Source organism: Simochromis diagramma, unplaced genomic scaffold (genome assembly GCF_900408965.1).
Source record: "Simochromis diagramma unplaced genomic scaffold, fSimDia1.1 OVJJ01000618.1, whole genome shotgun sequence".
NCBI classification, from domain to species: Eukaryota; Metazoa; Chordata; class Actinopteri; order Cichliformes; family Cichlidae; genus Simochromis; species Simochromis diagramma.
This window is the reverse complement of record NW_024387423.1, coordinates 6,661,602-6,679,366: the sequence shown is the minus strand read 5'-3', so window position 1 is coordinate 6,679,366 and position 17,765 is coordinate 6,661,602. Positions and strand designations below refer to the sequence as shown.

Sequence of the window (17,765 nt, the reverse complement as noted above, 5' to 3'; positions counted from 1 at the left end):
TCTACAACCACCAAACAGCTAAAACAGTAAATGAGAGCAGGTACACGGATTCTACACAAAGATGCGGACCCAACGCATCTGAATGAGTGAGATGTCGCCTTTCTCACCCGACTGCACGTACAGGGACACCCCGTCGGGGCTGAAAGCCAAAAGCTCACTGATTTTGAAGCGTCAGCAGGTCCGCGCTTTGTGTTTACGTCTTTTTTACGCTAGAATCTGAAGCTGCAGGTTTTATCTCTCTCCAAACAATATTGACTGAACCAGCAGCAAAAGATGATCCAAACTGCACTTATCATAAACATCGTCACGAATTTCCTCTTACTTTTGCTGTTTTGCTTCCACCACGATAAAATCACACTTCATGTAGAGCACGTTCTCTCTCTCTTTAAATCGATAAAAAAAACCTACCCCTACTTATGGTGTCGGCAGCTGTTTTTTGTTGTTGTTGTTTTTTTTTTTACTTCCGACAAGTAAGCCTCATTTCCGCTGTTCAATACTGAACAAATTAAAACTTTTTAAGATTATGCAAAACTGCAAAATGCTTTGCGGTGTCTCTAATCAAACCTCTGTAACTTTGCTGTGCTTCACTTCATTTTTGACTGCACAATATTTTTAAGGTCATCTGCTATAAAAACCCAGACCAGGAAAAATGCCTTCATGTTTTTCTGTGTTTTATCCTCAGTTACTTTGACACAAAGGAATCTGCTGTAATGCTTACACCTTTGATAAAATCTCACAAGTGTCAGGTTTCTTTTTTTTGATATAGAAATATTGATATGTATTGATAAGTGATCAGAATTATAATATTTCTGACTGTCTGAGGCAAAATTTCCCCGAATCGAATCGAATTAAATCGAATCGTGGATTGAATCGATTCAGGACCTTGTGAATCGGGATGGAATCAATTCTAGAAATCAGTGACGATACCCAGCCTGATGTGTAACGCTCCTGCCACCTTCCAGAGGCTGGTAAATAAAGTCCTCCGTGGCCTGTCCAACTGCAGTACCTACCTAGATGATCTAGTAATTTATACAGAAACATGGCAAGATCATTTGGAAACTCTACGTCAGGTATTTCACCGTTTGGCTCAAGCTACTCTAACTCTCAACTTAGCTAAGTGTGAGTTTTCCAAAGCTACAGTGACGTACTTGGGCAGGGAGGTGGGACGTGGACAGGTCTGGCCCATTGATGCCAAAGTGGCAGTGATTAAAGTGTTTCCCACACCTACCACCAGGCGTGAGTTGCGTAGGTTTTTAGGGATGGTGGGCTACTACAGAAACTTTTGTAAAAATTTCTCCTCTGTAGTCAAGCCATTGACTGACCTACTCAGCCCAAAGGTTGAGTTTATATGGTCAAGTGAGTGTCAAGATGCTTTTGAGAGTGCAAAAGCCCTTCTCTGCCACACTCCTGTGTTATCTGCACCTGATTTGACGCGACCATTCAAACTTGAGGTTGATGCCAGTGCTGTCGGGGCTGGGGCAGTGCTGTTGCAAGAAGACTTGCAGGGTTTGGACCACCCCATTTGTTACTTTTCCCACAAGTTTAATAAAAATCAGTTAAACTACTCCACCATTGAAAAGGAGACCCTGGCTTTGTTGTTGGCTCTTCAGCACTTTCACGTATACCTGGGGTCCAGCATGTTACCTCTTGTTGTGTACACTGACCACAACCCACTCGTGTTCCTTGCTCGCATGTTTAATCATAACCAGCGCCTTATGCGCTGGGCTCTGTTGCTGCAGGAATACAACTTAAGTATTTACCACAAAAAGGGGTCTGGAAATGTTTTGGCTGATGGTCTGTCCTGGTTGTAAACATGTTTTGTGGTGTTTGTTCTTTGTTTTTGTTCACTTTGACACATGCACTGCATCTCTCAACGTTTCTAGATATAGCTGTTGCATGTGCATTTCAGAATCCAAATGCCGGAAGCAATCTGGACACATGGACATTTAACCAGCCAGCTCCCTAGCACAAAGTCTGCTTGATTTCTAATTGTACCCATGTGAATATAGTACGAGTAATTCTCAAATGAATTCACGCTGAACGATGTGCCCTGCCTTAACTAGCACCACGGTGAGAAACGGCAACTTGGGACAATGTTCCAGCCTAATTCTTTTAGCATTTTCTAAAGTGAAAAATCTGGAGGAATGTGAATTAAAGATTGCTAAGATTTTCCTTGGGATTTGCATTGGGAATGACAAGGGTAGACAGGACTAGGAATGAGTATATCAGCTCACAAAGGATGGGTCATGCACAAAGTGAAAATAAGAAGATTAAGCTCATTTGGACATGTATGATGGAGAGATACTGGGTATATTGGGAGACAGATATTGCTGAAGAGCGACTTGCCAAGCAAGAAGGAAAGAGGAAGGGCAAAAATGCCATAAGATGCAAACATCTGTTACAATAGTGCTCTGCATTTCCGTCTATGTTTTCCTGTTTTACCAAAATAAGTGTCAAACTCTTTTTTTTAGACCTTTTTTTTGAAAACTGTCTCCTGCCTGACCTCATGTATTATAATAGTAGATTTAAATATTAAACTTCTAGAGAGAAAAGCTTGAAATATATAAAAATTCTACTTTTTTTTCCTAATATGCCTGTGTATAATGCAGTTGTTTATATTAGGGAATGAGGGATATTATATATGTGTATATATATATATGTATACACACACACACACACACACACACACACACACATATATAAAAAAAAACCAAAAAAACACCCAGCACGCCCCTGCGGGCGGTTTATCCTTCAAGCTCGGGTCCTCTACCAGAGGCCTGGGAGCTTGAGGGTCCTGCGCAGTATCTTAGCTGTTCCCAGGACTGCGCTCTTCTGGACAGAGATCTCCGATGTTATTCCCGGGATCTGCTGGAGCCACTCGCCTAGCTTGGGAGTCACCGCACCTAGTGCTCCGATTACCACGGGGACCACTGTTACCTTCACCCTCCACATCCTTTCGAGCTCTTCTCTGAGCCCTTGGTATTTCTCCAGCTTCTCGTGTTCCTTCTTCCTGATATTGCTGTCATTCGGAACCACTACATTTATCACTACGGCCGTCTTCTTCTGTTTGTCTACCACCACTATGTCCGGTTGGTTAGCCACCACCATTTTGTCCGTCTGTATCTGGAAGTCCCACAGGATCTTAGCTCAGTCATTCTCCACCACCCTTGGGGGCATCTCCCATTTTGACCTCGGGACTTCCAGGTTATACTCGGCACAGATGTTCCTGTACACTATGCCGGCCACTTGGTTATGGCGTTCCATGTATGCCTTGGAAATGATGGTGGCTAACCAACCGGACATAGTGGTGGTAGACAAACAGAAGAAGACGGCCATAGTGATAAATGTAGCGGTTCCCAATGACAGCAACAACAGTGAGAAGGAACACGAGAAGCTCGAGAAATACCAAGGGCTCAGAGAAGAGCTCGAGAAAATGTGGAGGGTGAAGGTAACAGTGGTCCTGATGGTAATTGGGGTACTAGGTGCGGTGACTCCCAAACTAGGTGAGTGGCTCCAGCAGATCCCAGGAACAACATTGGAGATCTCTGTCCAAAAGAGCACAGTCCTAGGAACAGCTAAGATACTGCGCAAAACCCTCAAGCTCCCAGGCCTCTGGTAGAGAACCCGAGTCTGAAGGATAGACCGCCTGCAGGGGCGAATGGGGGATTCTTTTATATATATAGATAGATGTAGATATATAGATATAGAGAGAGAGATCACAGTGTTATGGTCACCCGAACCTCACCCTCCATCTCCACACACATGTGTAATAAGTATAAAGTACAGTATGCTATGCACTGGTTGTTCAACAGCTGACCTTGTTTTCTTTCAACATCATTGGCACACTTCTGTGGCAATAAGTCATCCAAGGAATGCTTGGCACCATGTTTCAGCAGCCAGGCTCTTGACGCAGACTTTTTTTTAATTGGCCTATAAATGATAAATAGCTAAATCCCACTGTGCTTTTGGTATTTTCCGAAGAATATGACAATTCAAGTAATGTTGATGTCCAGTCACAAGGTAGTCATATGATGGAAGGCTTTGCAGGAAAAAGAATAATTTGTCATTGACATTTCTGAATAACATCTGGTGCATACAGCTGCCTCCCTGACCGGTTGCCTTTTTTTTTTTTTTTTTTTTTTGTGCCGTGTACGGATTATTTTTGGATGCTAATATTTTCAGCTCAGCAGTGTGCTGAATTTAAATCTGACATTCTCTGCATCAAACTGTAAAGGGTTGTTGTGGTGAGTTTGTAGATATTTAGATTGCCTTTGATGTGCTTAGTCACACTTTGTTGAACTTCACAAATTTGATATTTCAAACAAATACATTTCAATTTCACAGGCTCTCTGTAGCTCCCACAGAGACGTAGTTTCTGTTTGTTGCTCGGGATCATGCTGTGCAATGCAGGGATGCCTACTTTTCTTGCAGCCTGCAGTACATAGCTATATTTAATAATTTGAAACTAGGAAAAAAACCTCAAAACAACAGATGTATGGCTGAGATTGTTTTGTCCTCGCATGTAGGCATCGGTCAACAATAAGCTACTACAAGCGACAAGTTTATATTCTACTGTCTTTGTCCTCAGGTTGACATAAGACAGACGGGTATTTTAAATGATCTTATTATTGTACCATATATCTAAGTGACATCGTACAATGTGTCACCTAGAATTAATCATGTGTCTGCATTAATAATGTGCATGCATAAAAAGGCCCATTACACATGGACCACTTTAGACTTTCTACTATATAAGTTTAAAAGAATGTTTCAAGTTGGCATCATAATATGAGAATGCAATATATTGCTCCCAATGTTTCATTTAGCAGTCTCAAAGAAAATGCAATCAACCTGAAATTCTTTGTGCCTTCTTTAGAAAGTAATTAATATTTTTTAGTATTATTTAATTTTTTTTAACCTTATACAATAAGTAAAGCTACAGTGTATGGTAGGTGAACAAATGGTCACTGTAGCATTAGATCTGTTTAAGCATTAGTATTTTACCAGCAGTAGTTGGCATTTTTTTCAAGATAATTAAAAAAAAAAGTCACACATGCTTTATTAACAGTGCATTATATTTGTACTTTATTTTGCTCATACACATAAATAGCCGGGAATTAAGGAGATGAGATTTTATATTGCATTCATTACATATCATACATCATTACAGAGGAATGTGTTTATGAAAACCTGTGGGGAGAAGAGGATTAGAGATTGGATTAAAAAACACCCAAACTTTAAAAATCCTGGAAATTAACATTAGAAATGTGACTTCAGCATTAGGGTCTCTAATACACTGCTCTATATCCCTCTCCATCTGTTTATCCATTCATATATCCATCTGATAACTCAGTTTATATGTGTGTAAAAATGCCTTTTTGATTCCAGGTTTACCAAACAGATGGTACGTACCAAAAATAGTAATTTTATTTGATTGTGTGATCAGTTCCCACGAATGAAGTCTTATAACCCTTTCTACACGAGAACTGTGGATTAAATACTGTAGTTGTTGTGAATGCAGTTCTGTCCCGGGTTTTTGTTCTGTTTTTAACCATAAAAATCTGTACGTCTTTGAAAAACATTGTACAACTACAGTGTCTTAAGAGGATAAGTAGCAGCCAGACCTATCGTGTCTATAAAAACAGACGTTTTGGCAGCTTGCTGGTCTAGAGCATTGTGGGAAAATCACTCCAAGGTCAGATCATGCAATACTCAACAAAAAAATAAATAAAATATGTACAAACACCTCATACCAACTGCCAAGCATGGAGGTGGAGAGGTGATGATTCGGGGCTTTTCTGCAGCTGTAGCCGTAGGAGTTTGCCATGAATTCCTCTGTATATTAAAGTGTTTTAGAGTCAAATGTGAGGCCATCCGTCCAACAGCTACAGCTTCACTGAAACTGGCTCATGCAACAGGCAAATGATCTTAAGTGCACCATCAAGTCTACAACAGAAAGTCTGAAAAAGAATAGGAGTAAGTGTTGCATCGACCCAGTCAAACTCCAGATATCAAGTCAACTGAAATGCTGTGGTGGGACTTTAAGAGAGGTCTTTAATAAACAAAAGGCAAAGGACTGTATGGAGTCCTATGAAGGCTCTTTTTAACACGTCTGTAACTGCTCAAGAAAAAAAAAATTGCTTATTGTCCTGCAAGCTGGTTTGAAAGAAAAGTACAATTTAGCCATGCTGGATGTGTGCTGAAGAAACACTGAGAAGAAATTCTGATTCTCCAATAAAACTGAAATATATCCCAGAAAATGATGTTAAAAAAAAATCCTACAGGATGGAATAGCTCATTACAGTGGTTAATGACAACTTACAATTTATCTTTATCAAAAAAAGTCCTTTCTGGTATCCTCAGAATATAATAATCAGACTCTGTCATTGGGAAGAAGTGGGTAGACCTTGTAATTTCTAGTGCGTGGCTTCTTGATTGATATTTACCGTAGCTTTAAGAAGGGGATAATGGCAACAATGTTTTTAAAATATGTATATCCCTAGTTCCAAAAAGGTTGTAAGGCTGTGTAAAATTCTAATAAAAATAGAATGCAATGATTTCCAAAAAAACACATCTTTTGTGCACAAAAAACAAATAAAAGTAAGACATTTTAAGAAGAAAATGGCTCATTTTGAAATTGTTGGCAGAAACATGTCTCAAAAAATGTCTGAAAGAAGTTGGTAAGCAGCCATGTTTATCCGTCTTCTTTTAACAACACTCCATAAACATCTGGCAACTGAGGAGACTGGCTGCTGTGTTTTGGGAGAGGAATATTATCTCATTCTTGCCTCATACAGAATTCTAATTGACCAACATTTTTGGGTGTTCTTTGCCATAGTTTTTGTTTCATGATACACCAAATGTTTTCAGATAGTGAAAGCTCCGGAAGGCAGGCAGCTGGTTTAGCACCCAGACTCTTCTACTGTAAAGCCAAATTGTTGTAATAGGTGCAGTAAGAGGTTTATAATCGTCTTGCTGAAATATGTAGGCCATTCCCTGAAAAAGACATCATCTGGATGGGAGCATATGTTGCCCTATAACATGTATATACTTTTATGGGGCCTTTGCTAGATGTATAAGCTGCCAATTCCATAGGCACCAATGCACCCCCATACCGTCAGAGATGCAGGCTTTCAAACTGAGTGCTGATAATGAGCAGTTAACAAGATGTCCCCTCTCCTCTTTAATCTGGAGGATGTAATGTCTGCGTTTTCAAAAAAAGAATTTCAAATTTCATTTTGTGGGGCCACAGAACAGTTTTCCACTTCCTCACAGTGCATTTTCAATGAGCTTTGGCCCAGAAAGACAGCAGTGTTTCTTTATCATATTTACATATGGCTTCTTCTTTGCATGTCAGAGCTTTAACCTGCATTCGTGGATTGAACTGTGTTCACAGAAAATGGTTTCTAAAAGTGTTCCTGAGCCCATGCAGTGATTTTCATGACAGTAGCATTCCAGTTTTTAATGTAGTGCTGCCTGAGGGTCTGACGATGAGGGGGCATTCAATATTGATTTTTTAGCCTTGTGCCTTGCACACAGAGATTTCTGCAGATTCTCAGACTCTTTTGATATTATGTACTGTGGATGATGAGCTGTTCACAGTCTTTGCAATTTGCATTAAGTCACATTACTTTGAAATTGTAACATAATTTACAGACTGTTCTGTTTTTTGGGGGGGCTAAACCTCTGTATATCTTTACATCTGACTAACTCTGCCTGTCTAAGATGCTCCTTTATACAGAATCAGGTTACAAACCTCTTGCCAATTAGTTCCAGAGGTTCAGCCCAATGTTTCCATCCAGGACATAAAAAAGAAAAAAAGAAAAATCATTTGTTATTCAAGTTCAGTGCCTTAGATCACTCACTGTGAGATTATTTGAAGGGTACAACATTTAAATTCTGAGTTTTAATTTAACTTGGGTTACATTCATAAAAACGACTGTGTAGTAGATATCCCATTAACACAGCACTCAAAATGTAGGAGTTCAGAAGTAACTGATAGCTACATGTCATATTTAATATTATGTGAGAATCTTTTTCTTCTTTTACTATAACCACCTTTATCTCACGGTGGAGTCTTACTGCGTTTAGATTGGTCTAATGTATCTTAGTCAGAGTGAGATCAAGTGATTAAAGAAGAATATTCACACAGAGGATCTGTTTGATTTGCAGATATGTTTATGGCTCATGTTCAGGTGAATATTAAAAACTGTCCACAGCTGAATATTAGCATGAGCCCAACACTCTGGTGGCAGCACCCATATGAAAAAGATAATTAAAAATGATGATATATACTGGAGTTTTTGCATTAGTTAAGGCTGTTTTTGTAAAAGATTGTGGTCATAAAAATAATTTGATAAACATGCAATATTTGTCTATGAAAGGTTAATCACCTAACAAAATGTGCAAGGAAAAACAGGAAAGCCAATAAACACTGATCTTTACAAAGACACCATGCCTACAATGACTTATTTTCTTTTACCGTAATGTTTAACAACACTGTTATTTCACAGAGAAGCTGGTCTGATACCAAGCATATACAAAGTACACCAGCAATATATAGCAGTAGCTATGCACAGCCATCATTAGAGCCAGATTTTCATTATATCTTGCAGATAAAGCACTGACAGCTGACACAGTTAGTATTCACAGGCAAAGCAAGGGAATTAGCTAATTAACTAACAACTAATAATGAACTAATGTGCATTTAGTACTGCTGTTTGGAGGCAGTGCATGAAAAAGTATGTGTTACTTGTTGTTGCACTCATGCATAGTGCCTGACAATTAGAAAAACAAAATTATAAAAAATATGCCACTGGTGTAGTAGTTCTCTTTCATAGCATTCGTTTCGTGTCTCACTATGGGAACGCCTCCTGCGTGACCTCATCAGAAGCTCAAATACCATTACGCCAGCCCTTACAGGCTGGCTAGGTGACGCCCATGTCAGGAGGGGCCAGTGCCTCCCTATATAATAGGCTGACATAGCATCAGATGTCATTCAAAAACCTCTTCTCGCTTCTCACAGAAGCCTGTAGACAACTGTGCTATCGGGTGCTAAAGCTAAACTGTCCACAGATTCGAGTGAACAACTCGGTCGCCGGGCGCTTTGTTCCCAGCTTTTCAGTTGTCCACTATCATACAAGCAGTAGCAATACTGTTCTGTAGCTAGTGCTGGTGCCAAGTAGCAAGTAGCAATACCCTTCGACGCTAGCGGTTTTACACATTAGGTAGCAATACCTGTAGAAAAGTAGCAACACTTTTCACCCCACGTTATCGAGGAATAGCAATATTCTCCGCACTCAGTGTCAGTCTCGCTAACGTGTGCAACCCTCTAGCTAACCATGGCTACGACTGCCAACGAAGTTGCAAAACTCTGTCCTTGCAGCAAGAAGATTTCTGCCTGGGATACACACCCCGTGTGTGCGGCATGCCTGGGTTTATCTCACGCTCAGGCTGCCTTGACGCCCGCACAAGACTGTATCCACTGCGCGGCTTTCCCACGCAAACTACTACGCTGCAGGCTAGCTCGCCAGACTAACCTGTTGGGTGGCGACCCTTTGCTGTGTGAGGCTGCTGCAGCGCAAGGAGAAACTGAGATGCCCGATGATTTGGCCGCAACGCCAGGGCCGAGCTGGGCAGAGGCAGACCCTCAGCCCATCGCAACCGCTTTCCTGTCGCTGGAGGCACACGGAGATCGTGAGTTTTTCCCTGATACTGGAGTCACCTGGGGAGGAGATGCCAACGAGGACGGAGATGAGTCGGCTAACTCGGAGCTCCTGCTGTCTGACAACAGTGAGGAGGAAGATTCCACCTCCCTGGCTAGCATCAGCTGGGCTGCAAAGCTCTCGGCTACCGGCGAAGTTGAAAAACCGACACCGCCATCTCCCCTGGATCTCGACATGCAGGACATGTGCAAGCGTGCAGCTGCTAGGCTCAACATCCCGTGGCCCGCCATACAAACAGAGGTTGTAAAGTCTCATTTTGACAGAAAGAAATTGCCGAAGGCGAAAAAGACGGGGAAGCATGTGTTGCCTGTTTTCCCGGAGCTACTCGATGAGATAGCGGTGACGTGGAAAGCAAAACCTTACAGCGAGAAACACCCCATTGTGGGGAGCTCCCTGCTGGATTGTGAGGGGATGGAGTCTATCAACCTCCGCCATCTTCACCCGAAGACGTCTCTGCCCTCATCGGCCCCATCTCTCCCCTCCAAAGCAGACCGCTTCCAGTCTTACAGCCTTACAGATAAGTGCTACAAGACAACGCCTCCTCTATGCTAATGGCTTACCAAGCTGAGCTAGAAGAGGACATGACAACTAAACCAGATACTACAGTGTGGGAAGAAATCTGCGTTATAACTGACCATGTCCTCCGCCTCCACAAGGTAGCCATACAGGCTACTGGGAGAGCCATGGGCCTCATGGTTCTTCAGGAGCAACCACGCTGGCTCAGGCTCACCAACCTGACGACCAAGGAGAAAGAGGAACTCCTCGACACCCCTGTCGTCCCTCAAGGTCTCTTCGATGCGGCTGTTACAGCCATTCAGAAGAGATGTGAGGAGAAAAAGAGAGATGATGAGGCTCTGAAACTCTGCCTGCCGAGGAGGGCCCAGCACGCCACCCTAGCAGCACCGCGCCAGTCATTCGCGTAGGCAGCGTCTCGCCCGGTCCCCGCTTTAGGGTTCCCAAAGTGCCTAAGACGGAGGCAGCCCCCCAGGCTGCCGGGGCGCCTAAGAATCCATGGACTCGGAAACAGTCTCCCCAGGCCAGACCTCAAGCGGCCCCTCCTCCTCCCCCCGGTGTCGCGATCGTGAGGAGGAAGAAGCAGCCAGCCTGACAGCCTCTCCTCTAGCCGGGAGCAAACCCAGTTTCCCCCCTTCATGGGCCGCCCTGCCGCCTCCCAGCTCCGTTCCAGAGCAAGTTCAATGGGACATGTTCCACACAGAGTGCTTAACTAGGGCCGGCGTTCCTGTCACCGGACCCGCCAGAGGGAAAGAAAGCCAAAGTTCGCAGTGTTGTTTCACAAGCACTTCTTTCGTGCATTCTGTATTAAAAAAGCCCCGACACGCGCATCCAGGCAGTTTGCAGAGGGCGCTGTCGAGTGTTGCAAAACACATGAAAAAAACAGAGCAACGTCTGCCATAACGCAGCCTGTGGAGACTCGCGTTTCCACGGCTGTGATGATGCAGATGAGCCCGTGACCTCGCTCGCCTGTGACAGAGGTGATGGGACACAGAAATGGCGTATGTTTCGCGCTGCGACCACAAGGGGGCGGCAAAACGCCATCTTCGGTGGAGTGGCCAGTGAGGCCGAAGGTTGTCAGCACATGTTCCCCTATAGAACTGCCGGCCTTTTGCCCACCGCCTTTCTCCTCAGAGGAGCAACAGCGGCTGCATACCTTGTGTCCAGTCTGTGCTCTGCGCATTTACATGGACCGAACCCAGACTGTCAGACAAAGTGACCAGCTGTTCGTGTCCTGGGCTAAATCACATATGGGAAAGCCTGTGTCTAAACAGCGCCTCTCCCAATGGATAGTAGGAGCAATTGCCCTGGCCTATACTAGCAGGGGCCTTCAGCCCCCTGCTGGCTTGCGTGCGCATTCCACTAGAGGTCTGGCAACCTCATGGGCTCTCTTTAGGGGACTTTCTATTCAGGAGGTGTTGTGCAGCTGCATGCTGGACCTCACCTCATACATTTGCTAGGTTTTACAGGTTAGATGTGACGGCACCTAACCTAGCGCATTCAGTCCTCAGTGCAGGCTCTTCCCGGGTGGGGGCTTCTCCCCTGTGAAGTGCTGTTGGGGTCAGTTGCCATCTTAACAGGCATGTCTGGCAATCCAGGAGTCAGTATTTCTCCCATAGTGAGACACGAAACGAATGCTATGAAAGAGAACTTAAGGTTATGTATATAACCCCGGTTCTCTGAGTAGCATGAGTGAGTGTCTCACCAGACCGCCCTCCTTGCTATGGAAGCGAGGAAGAGGTGGGCTTGTTTTGAATGACATCTGACGCTATGTCAACCTATTATATAGGGAGGCACTGGCCCCTCCTGACTTGGGCGTCACCTAGCCAGCCTGTAAGGGCTGGCGTAATGGTATAGGGCTTTGGAGTTGACGTCACGCCGCAATGCATTGTGGGAGCACGGCACCATTTTCGGGGTCTACTAATCAAAACAAACACACTGTGTTGGAACGACGATTACAAGATGCTTAAAAGCAGCTCAAAAGAGAATGGACTGTATAGAGACCGATTTCGTTCAGAGGGGAAGCGGCGGTACTTGCAGAAAATAGCGTGCATTGGAAATGTGGACCCGTATGAAATACAGCCGTGGAGTAGAAACCCTGAAGACCAACCGCTATTGACGTAGCCTGATATATTTCGTACCTTACCTGTGAAATCAGCGCCGTACAAGTTGTCATTCAAACAAAGGTAAGTCAGCTCGAGTACTATGAGTAAAATGCGTTTGATTTCCCTGCAAACATTCACATTAGTACAGCATAAATTGTGAGAACATGTGGAGGCTGTTAGGTGGATAACATAGTGAGTTCAGTGCATTGATGTGACATTGTCCTGAAGGATTTAGTTATTTCTATGGTTAAAGAAATTGCAATGATTTATTAATGTTTACTATAAATAATCCTAATTATACATCTTGCTTCCATATTTGTATCTTGTGTCACTAAAAATACATTTTATTTTAATTTTATACATTGATTAATGACCTGCAGAATCTCCTTATCATATTAAGTGACTCATAATTGTCACTTTATGCTTTCTCCATCTCTAAAGTGATGACATCCTTGCATTACATACTTTAGGTTCATTTTCTGCAGGCAGGTTTCTGAGAGAGAACAGGCAGATTTACACTATAACATGCAGCGTTCTATAGATGGACACATAAAGAAATGAAAAATTACATGTATGTGCTAACTTTCTAAACACTTTGTTACATTTATGATAAAGTAGATAAAACACATTTATGTCGGCCTTGGCTCATAGTTCTTGTCTTTAAATGAACTTTGTGTGTGTTTCAGGTACTGCACTCTCAAAGACTGAATGAACCAGCATTGCAGCCATGGGTCACTGTGAGCATCACAGGGAAGGTTGAAGCCGCCCACTGCAGCTGTAAGGCCGGAGTCGCGGAGACCTGCACCCACGTCACTGCTCTTCTGTTTAAAGTAGAAGCAACAGTGTTGATCTGTGGCACAAGGACCGTTACAGATGAACCTGCATACTGGGTTTTGCTGGGTAATGTGACCAAGATTACAGCCAGAGGTTGGACATAAGATAGACTTCTCCTCTTCAGCTGCCCAAAAAAAGGCTCTTGATCAAAACATAAACAGACCATCCGTAGTGACAGGTAAAAGGAGCCGTCCTCAAAAAAGAAAAATCCCACCTGCTACTGTGGAGGAGTTGTCATTGCTATAATGCCATAATGTTTTATCTAGGGGTCTAGATTTATGCCTGTAGTGCACTGGCGTGTAAATAATTTGCATTTCCTGAATATGTACTGACTGAGTACCACTGTTCAAAAGTTGAATAAAGAAACAAACTAATTTTTGCTCTTTTTTTTTTTTATTAAAACCACTTTATAGAACATCACATCAGTTACAATGTAAAATCATCTATAGTTTACAAATGACAAAATGTTTACATAAAATCATGACAGTGTTTACATGAAATCACCCACTACTAACATTACTTTATTTACTGTATCTTTTGAAAAAATACCGCTATTTATACAGCAAAAGACTTAAGAATATTTAACAGGAGCAGGTTTCATTTTTCCCTGGTTTTACTACCACACTGTTCACCAAACGCAGCAAACCTTCACCATCTTATCCAGAAGGGTCACCTCTTCACCCTCACATGGAAGATGTAATCTGATTGGCATGGTGGTATGTTTGAAGCAGGTCCCTTGTGTAGCGCTGGAACCCAGTCATGATGTTTCATCCATTTCATACGCTGGTTTGCTGCAATAATGCCAAATAATTAGCAACTCTATAAATAGAAGGTAGTTCTGCAAAATCACTCAGTAGGATGTTTGTTCTAATTTGCTATGAGCTCAGAGTGCATCGAAAATAAAACTAATAGGCTATAAAGAGTGATATGAACATATTTAGAACTTACCGGAATGAAAATGTCTGGAGCACCAACAGATATTTGGAGATGGAAGAGAACTGGATATCAGCTCGTCTCACAGCTCCTATCCAGGCTAGACGCCTTCGTTTGGTAACATCGATACACGAGCTGCCTCATGTTGCTTCCAGGTTGGGAAAGAATGAAAAGACAAACCCTTTTCAAGCTTATTCTCTTGCCGGTCGTGCGATCGAACATTGCAGCGGACCACACAGCAAGAACGAACCATGGCTATGCTTTCGCTCCTTTTTCACTTAGACCCCCAAAATGGCGGATCGGGCCAAAATCCTTTCCACGCCCACCCCTGTGACATCACGCTCCAAAGCCCTATTTGAGCTTCTGATGAGGTCACGCAGGAGGCGTTCCCATAGTGAGACACTCACTCATGCTACTCAGAGAACCATGGTTATATACATAACCTTAAGTTACAGTCTGCACTGTAGACCCGCTTGCTGTAGATTTTGCCATGTTGTTAGTGTTTTTCAGAGAACACAACAGGGAAGACGACTGAATTAATGGAGTAATATAGATAAACATGACTTTTCTTTCTGTCAGTCAAGGGCTTTTGTTAATACTTGTCAATACTACGAATTTTAGACTCTAAACTTGATGCTGTGATGATTTCTGTGATAATGAATTTATGAAAATGATGCCTACTAAAAACCAAAGCAGCCATTAAAAAGCATACAGCAAAAAATATTATAGTGTGAAGCTGCAATGCCTTCTTTCATGTCCCAGTTTTTATTGTCTTACTTTTTCTTTTCTTTTAGATTGTTCTAATGTAGTTTTTTTAATATGCCACTATTTGATTGCCACTTTCAGATATAATCATGTTATTTAATATATTTTCAATGTGAAGTGATAGAGAAGACTGCAGTACTCCCTGGGCAATATATTTTATTCTATTCTCATATGAAATTCACCTCATCAACCAGAAGTAAACATCTGAGTAGCATTTGCATACAAAGTTTGCTGGTATTGGCTTGCTGTTACCAGAGTATGTAGCTTGTTGTGCAACTCCTAATTTTACTTTGAGGCTTTAATGGAATATAAAATAAAAACCTAACACAGTTTTCTCTTTCCACCAACATACACCTGCCAAATGCATCACATTTGTGCAATAGCAATAATACTAAGTGCAATACACTTTTCTGGCATCGTTGTATTATACTCAATTGTATATAGCATTTGTATTCTATTTTATTCGATTGTATATAGTATTTTATTTTATTTTATTCTATTCTATTGTGTACAGTATCTCATAGATATATTATTCCAGTGGTTTTTCTCTAATTTTTCTATGCAACTTTGCACTGTCCACTGCTGTAACAACACAAATTTCCCACACCTGGGACTAATAAAGGTTATCTTATCTTATCTTATTTCAGAACGAAGCATGCATCTGCAAGTGATGAGATTCTTGCACTTTTGTTTTAGGGACTTTGCATAAGGAAAGCGCCAGTTTGTTCCACTGTATTCAAGAACAGGGTATAGCAATATCTCCAAACGATAGTACAGTAAAATTATTCACATTTGAGTCTAGGGTGAATTGTCCCTTTAACTGTATTTATTAATGCACATCTAATTACGGGACCCCTGTGACACCAGCATATTTGTATTCTTATCAATGCTCTTTTTCTTTTTTTTCCATGTTCCAGAGCTGAGAAGCAGCTCGTGTGGAAACCCAGGAGTTCCACCCAAAGGCATACTGAATGGAACTCAGTTCAACGTAGGTGATAAGATCCGTTACCGATGTGTTACAGGTTATGTCCTTGATGGGCATTCGCTCCTCACCTGTGTCACCAATGCAGCTGGCGTGTCAGTGTGGGACTTCCCGGTGCCAATCTGCAGAGGTGAGGATACTTGTTATTTGAAATGAGTTACTAATTGCATGTGAGGTGAAGCTTGTCTTTTTCTAACTTTTTTTTTTCCACCTGTGCAATGTGACTGCGGGATATCATTGGGAATACTTGATTTTATCTACATATTCCCCCAAGAAACTGAAAATAAGTAGGTGATTGGTTTCGTTTGACTCCTCTCATTTGGTTTCCTCAAGTTGCTCAGTGTTAATTGCTTTTTAAAGATTGACAGTTTGATGGCTGTTTTGTCTGGGCCACAGATGTAGCAAAGTCTGGCATAAGTCCTCATTAGCGAAATAAATATATTTGCAATCTGATAGGAGGGAAAAATTTTAATCGTGTAGTGGAAGTTGATTAGAGTCTCCATGGCTCAAAAGGTTAATTAAATATTTATTCCTGTAGAGCAAGTAGCTTGTATATGTTAATACTGTTAGGAGCTGCATATCCACTTGGTTTGTGCAGCTGTATGTGGGCTATATGTTGCTGCTTTGTAGGGACTGTAGTTTGTGTTTTTTACCCATTTATCCATCCATCTATGATTTGTGTAGCAAATATGAGCACCCTATAGGCTATGAGGAAGCTTCTCAGTCAGTTGTCTAATCACTTTATACTACATAAATTCTCCAAATTGCAAATAACATGAACCTATTATTTATGAGCGAAGAGCAAAAGCCAAAATCAATTTAAAGCGTTAAGATCTTTTAGAACGAAGAGAAGAAGAAAAAAGCGTATCCGTTACGACTCAGTAGCCTTTCTGACTTTTATCAGAATTTCATGTTTTTTATTCTGTTTCCTTATTAGAAAATTCCCAGTACGTATAAAATAAAAATGTTACCCGAATTCAGAAAGTTGCTGTACATCTTTAATTTGCCTCACCAAGCTCTTCTGCTCATACACCATCAACATGATGATGCTTTTTTTCTGACAGGTGGTTGATGAATGACTGACTACTATGCTTCACATTATGCAGTTTACCCCTTTCTGTGAGAGCCGTTCCCAGACTGACATAAATAATCCGCTCTTACATATGTAGAAAGCCGCTGTGGTGGTGTGACGTGCGGTAGGAATTGTAGGTCACATTAGACTTTCAAATCTGTCAAATGATTTTGACAGACAGGTCATAAAAATATTTTCATTTCAATCTTAATTTTTATTTATTATATTGAGCTACATTTGAAAGCTGTATTTAATTTTCAAAAACAACTCAATTACAATAATAACTAATATGCAGAACATTTATGAGAGATTTGAGAGAACAGAGGAACAGAGACTTCAAAGTCACTTCTTTCAACACCACATGAAGCAAATGATTTTCTTTTCCCTAATGACAGCAGAGGCCACTAAAACACCACCGCCATTGTGCCTACGCAGGCAGATATGGAGCTAAATGGACTTAAACTGAATGCTTGCTTGATCGGGGGATATTATTGCTGAATCGATTGTCATTCAGTTTTGCAGCAGACTTTTCACTCCTGATTTTATTCTGCAGACTGAACCTGCACTCTGCTGACACACTGGACACTGAAGCCAGCAGCATAAAACCAGATTTTTAATGTCAGGCAGCATTTTCTCCAGGGACGTGAACAGAAGTTGACAAGACTGTGTAAACATGGGACTTCCAGTTCCTGTTAGCAGGATCATTACCAGGGTGCAAGACTAGCTGCACAGCTGTGTGCCCCATTACGAGCACAGACACACTCTGAGATCGTGAGGGAAAATTCTACGATGCAATCTTGGATGTTAAGAATGAGGCAGATTTTCAGTGCTTTTAG

General features: G+C 41.8%; 1 protein-coding gene across 9 annotated transcripts in view; it reads left to right on the top strand.

Annotated features, from left to right (window-relative positions):
- LOC120722328 (CUB and sushi domain-containing protein 3-like) overlaps window positions 1-17,765 on the top strand; it is a 249,206-nt gene that overhangs the window by 50,625 nt on the left and 180,816 nt on the right. For all 9 annotated transcript variants that reach the window (XR_005693406.1, XR_005693405.1, XM_040013302.1 and 6 more), the window contains exon 4: window positions 15,793-15,987. Coding sequence is in view for 7 of the 9 variants with exons in the window: in XM_040013302.1 (XP_039869236.1) it covers window positions 15,793-15,987 (195 nt within the window). In the remaining 2 variants the exon portion in view is untranslated. The remainder of the gene's footprint in view (window positions 1-15,792; window positions 15,988-17,765) is intronic.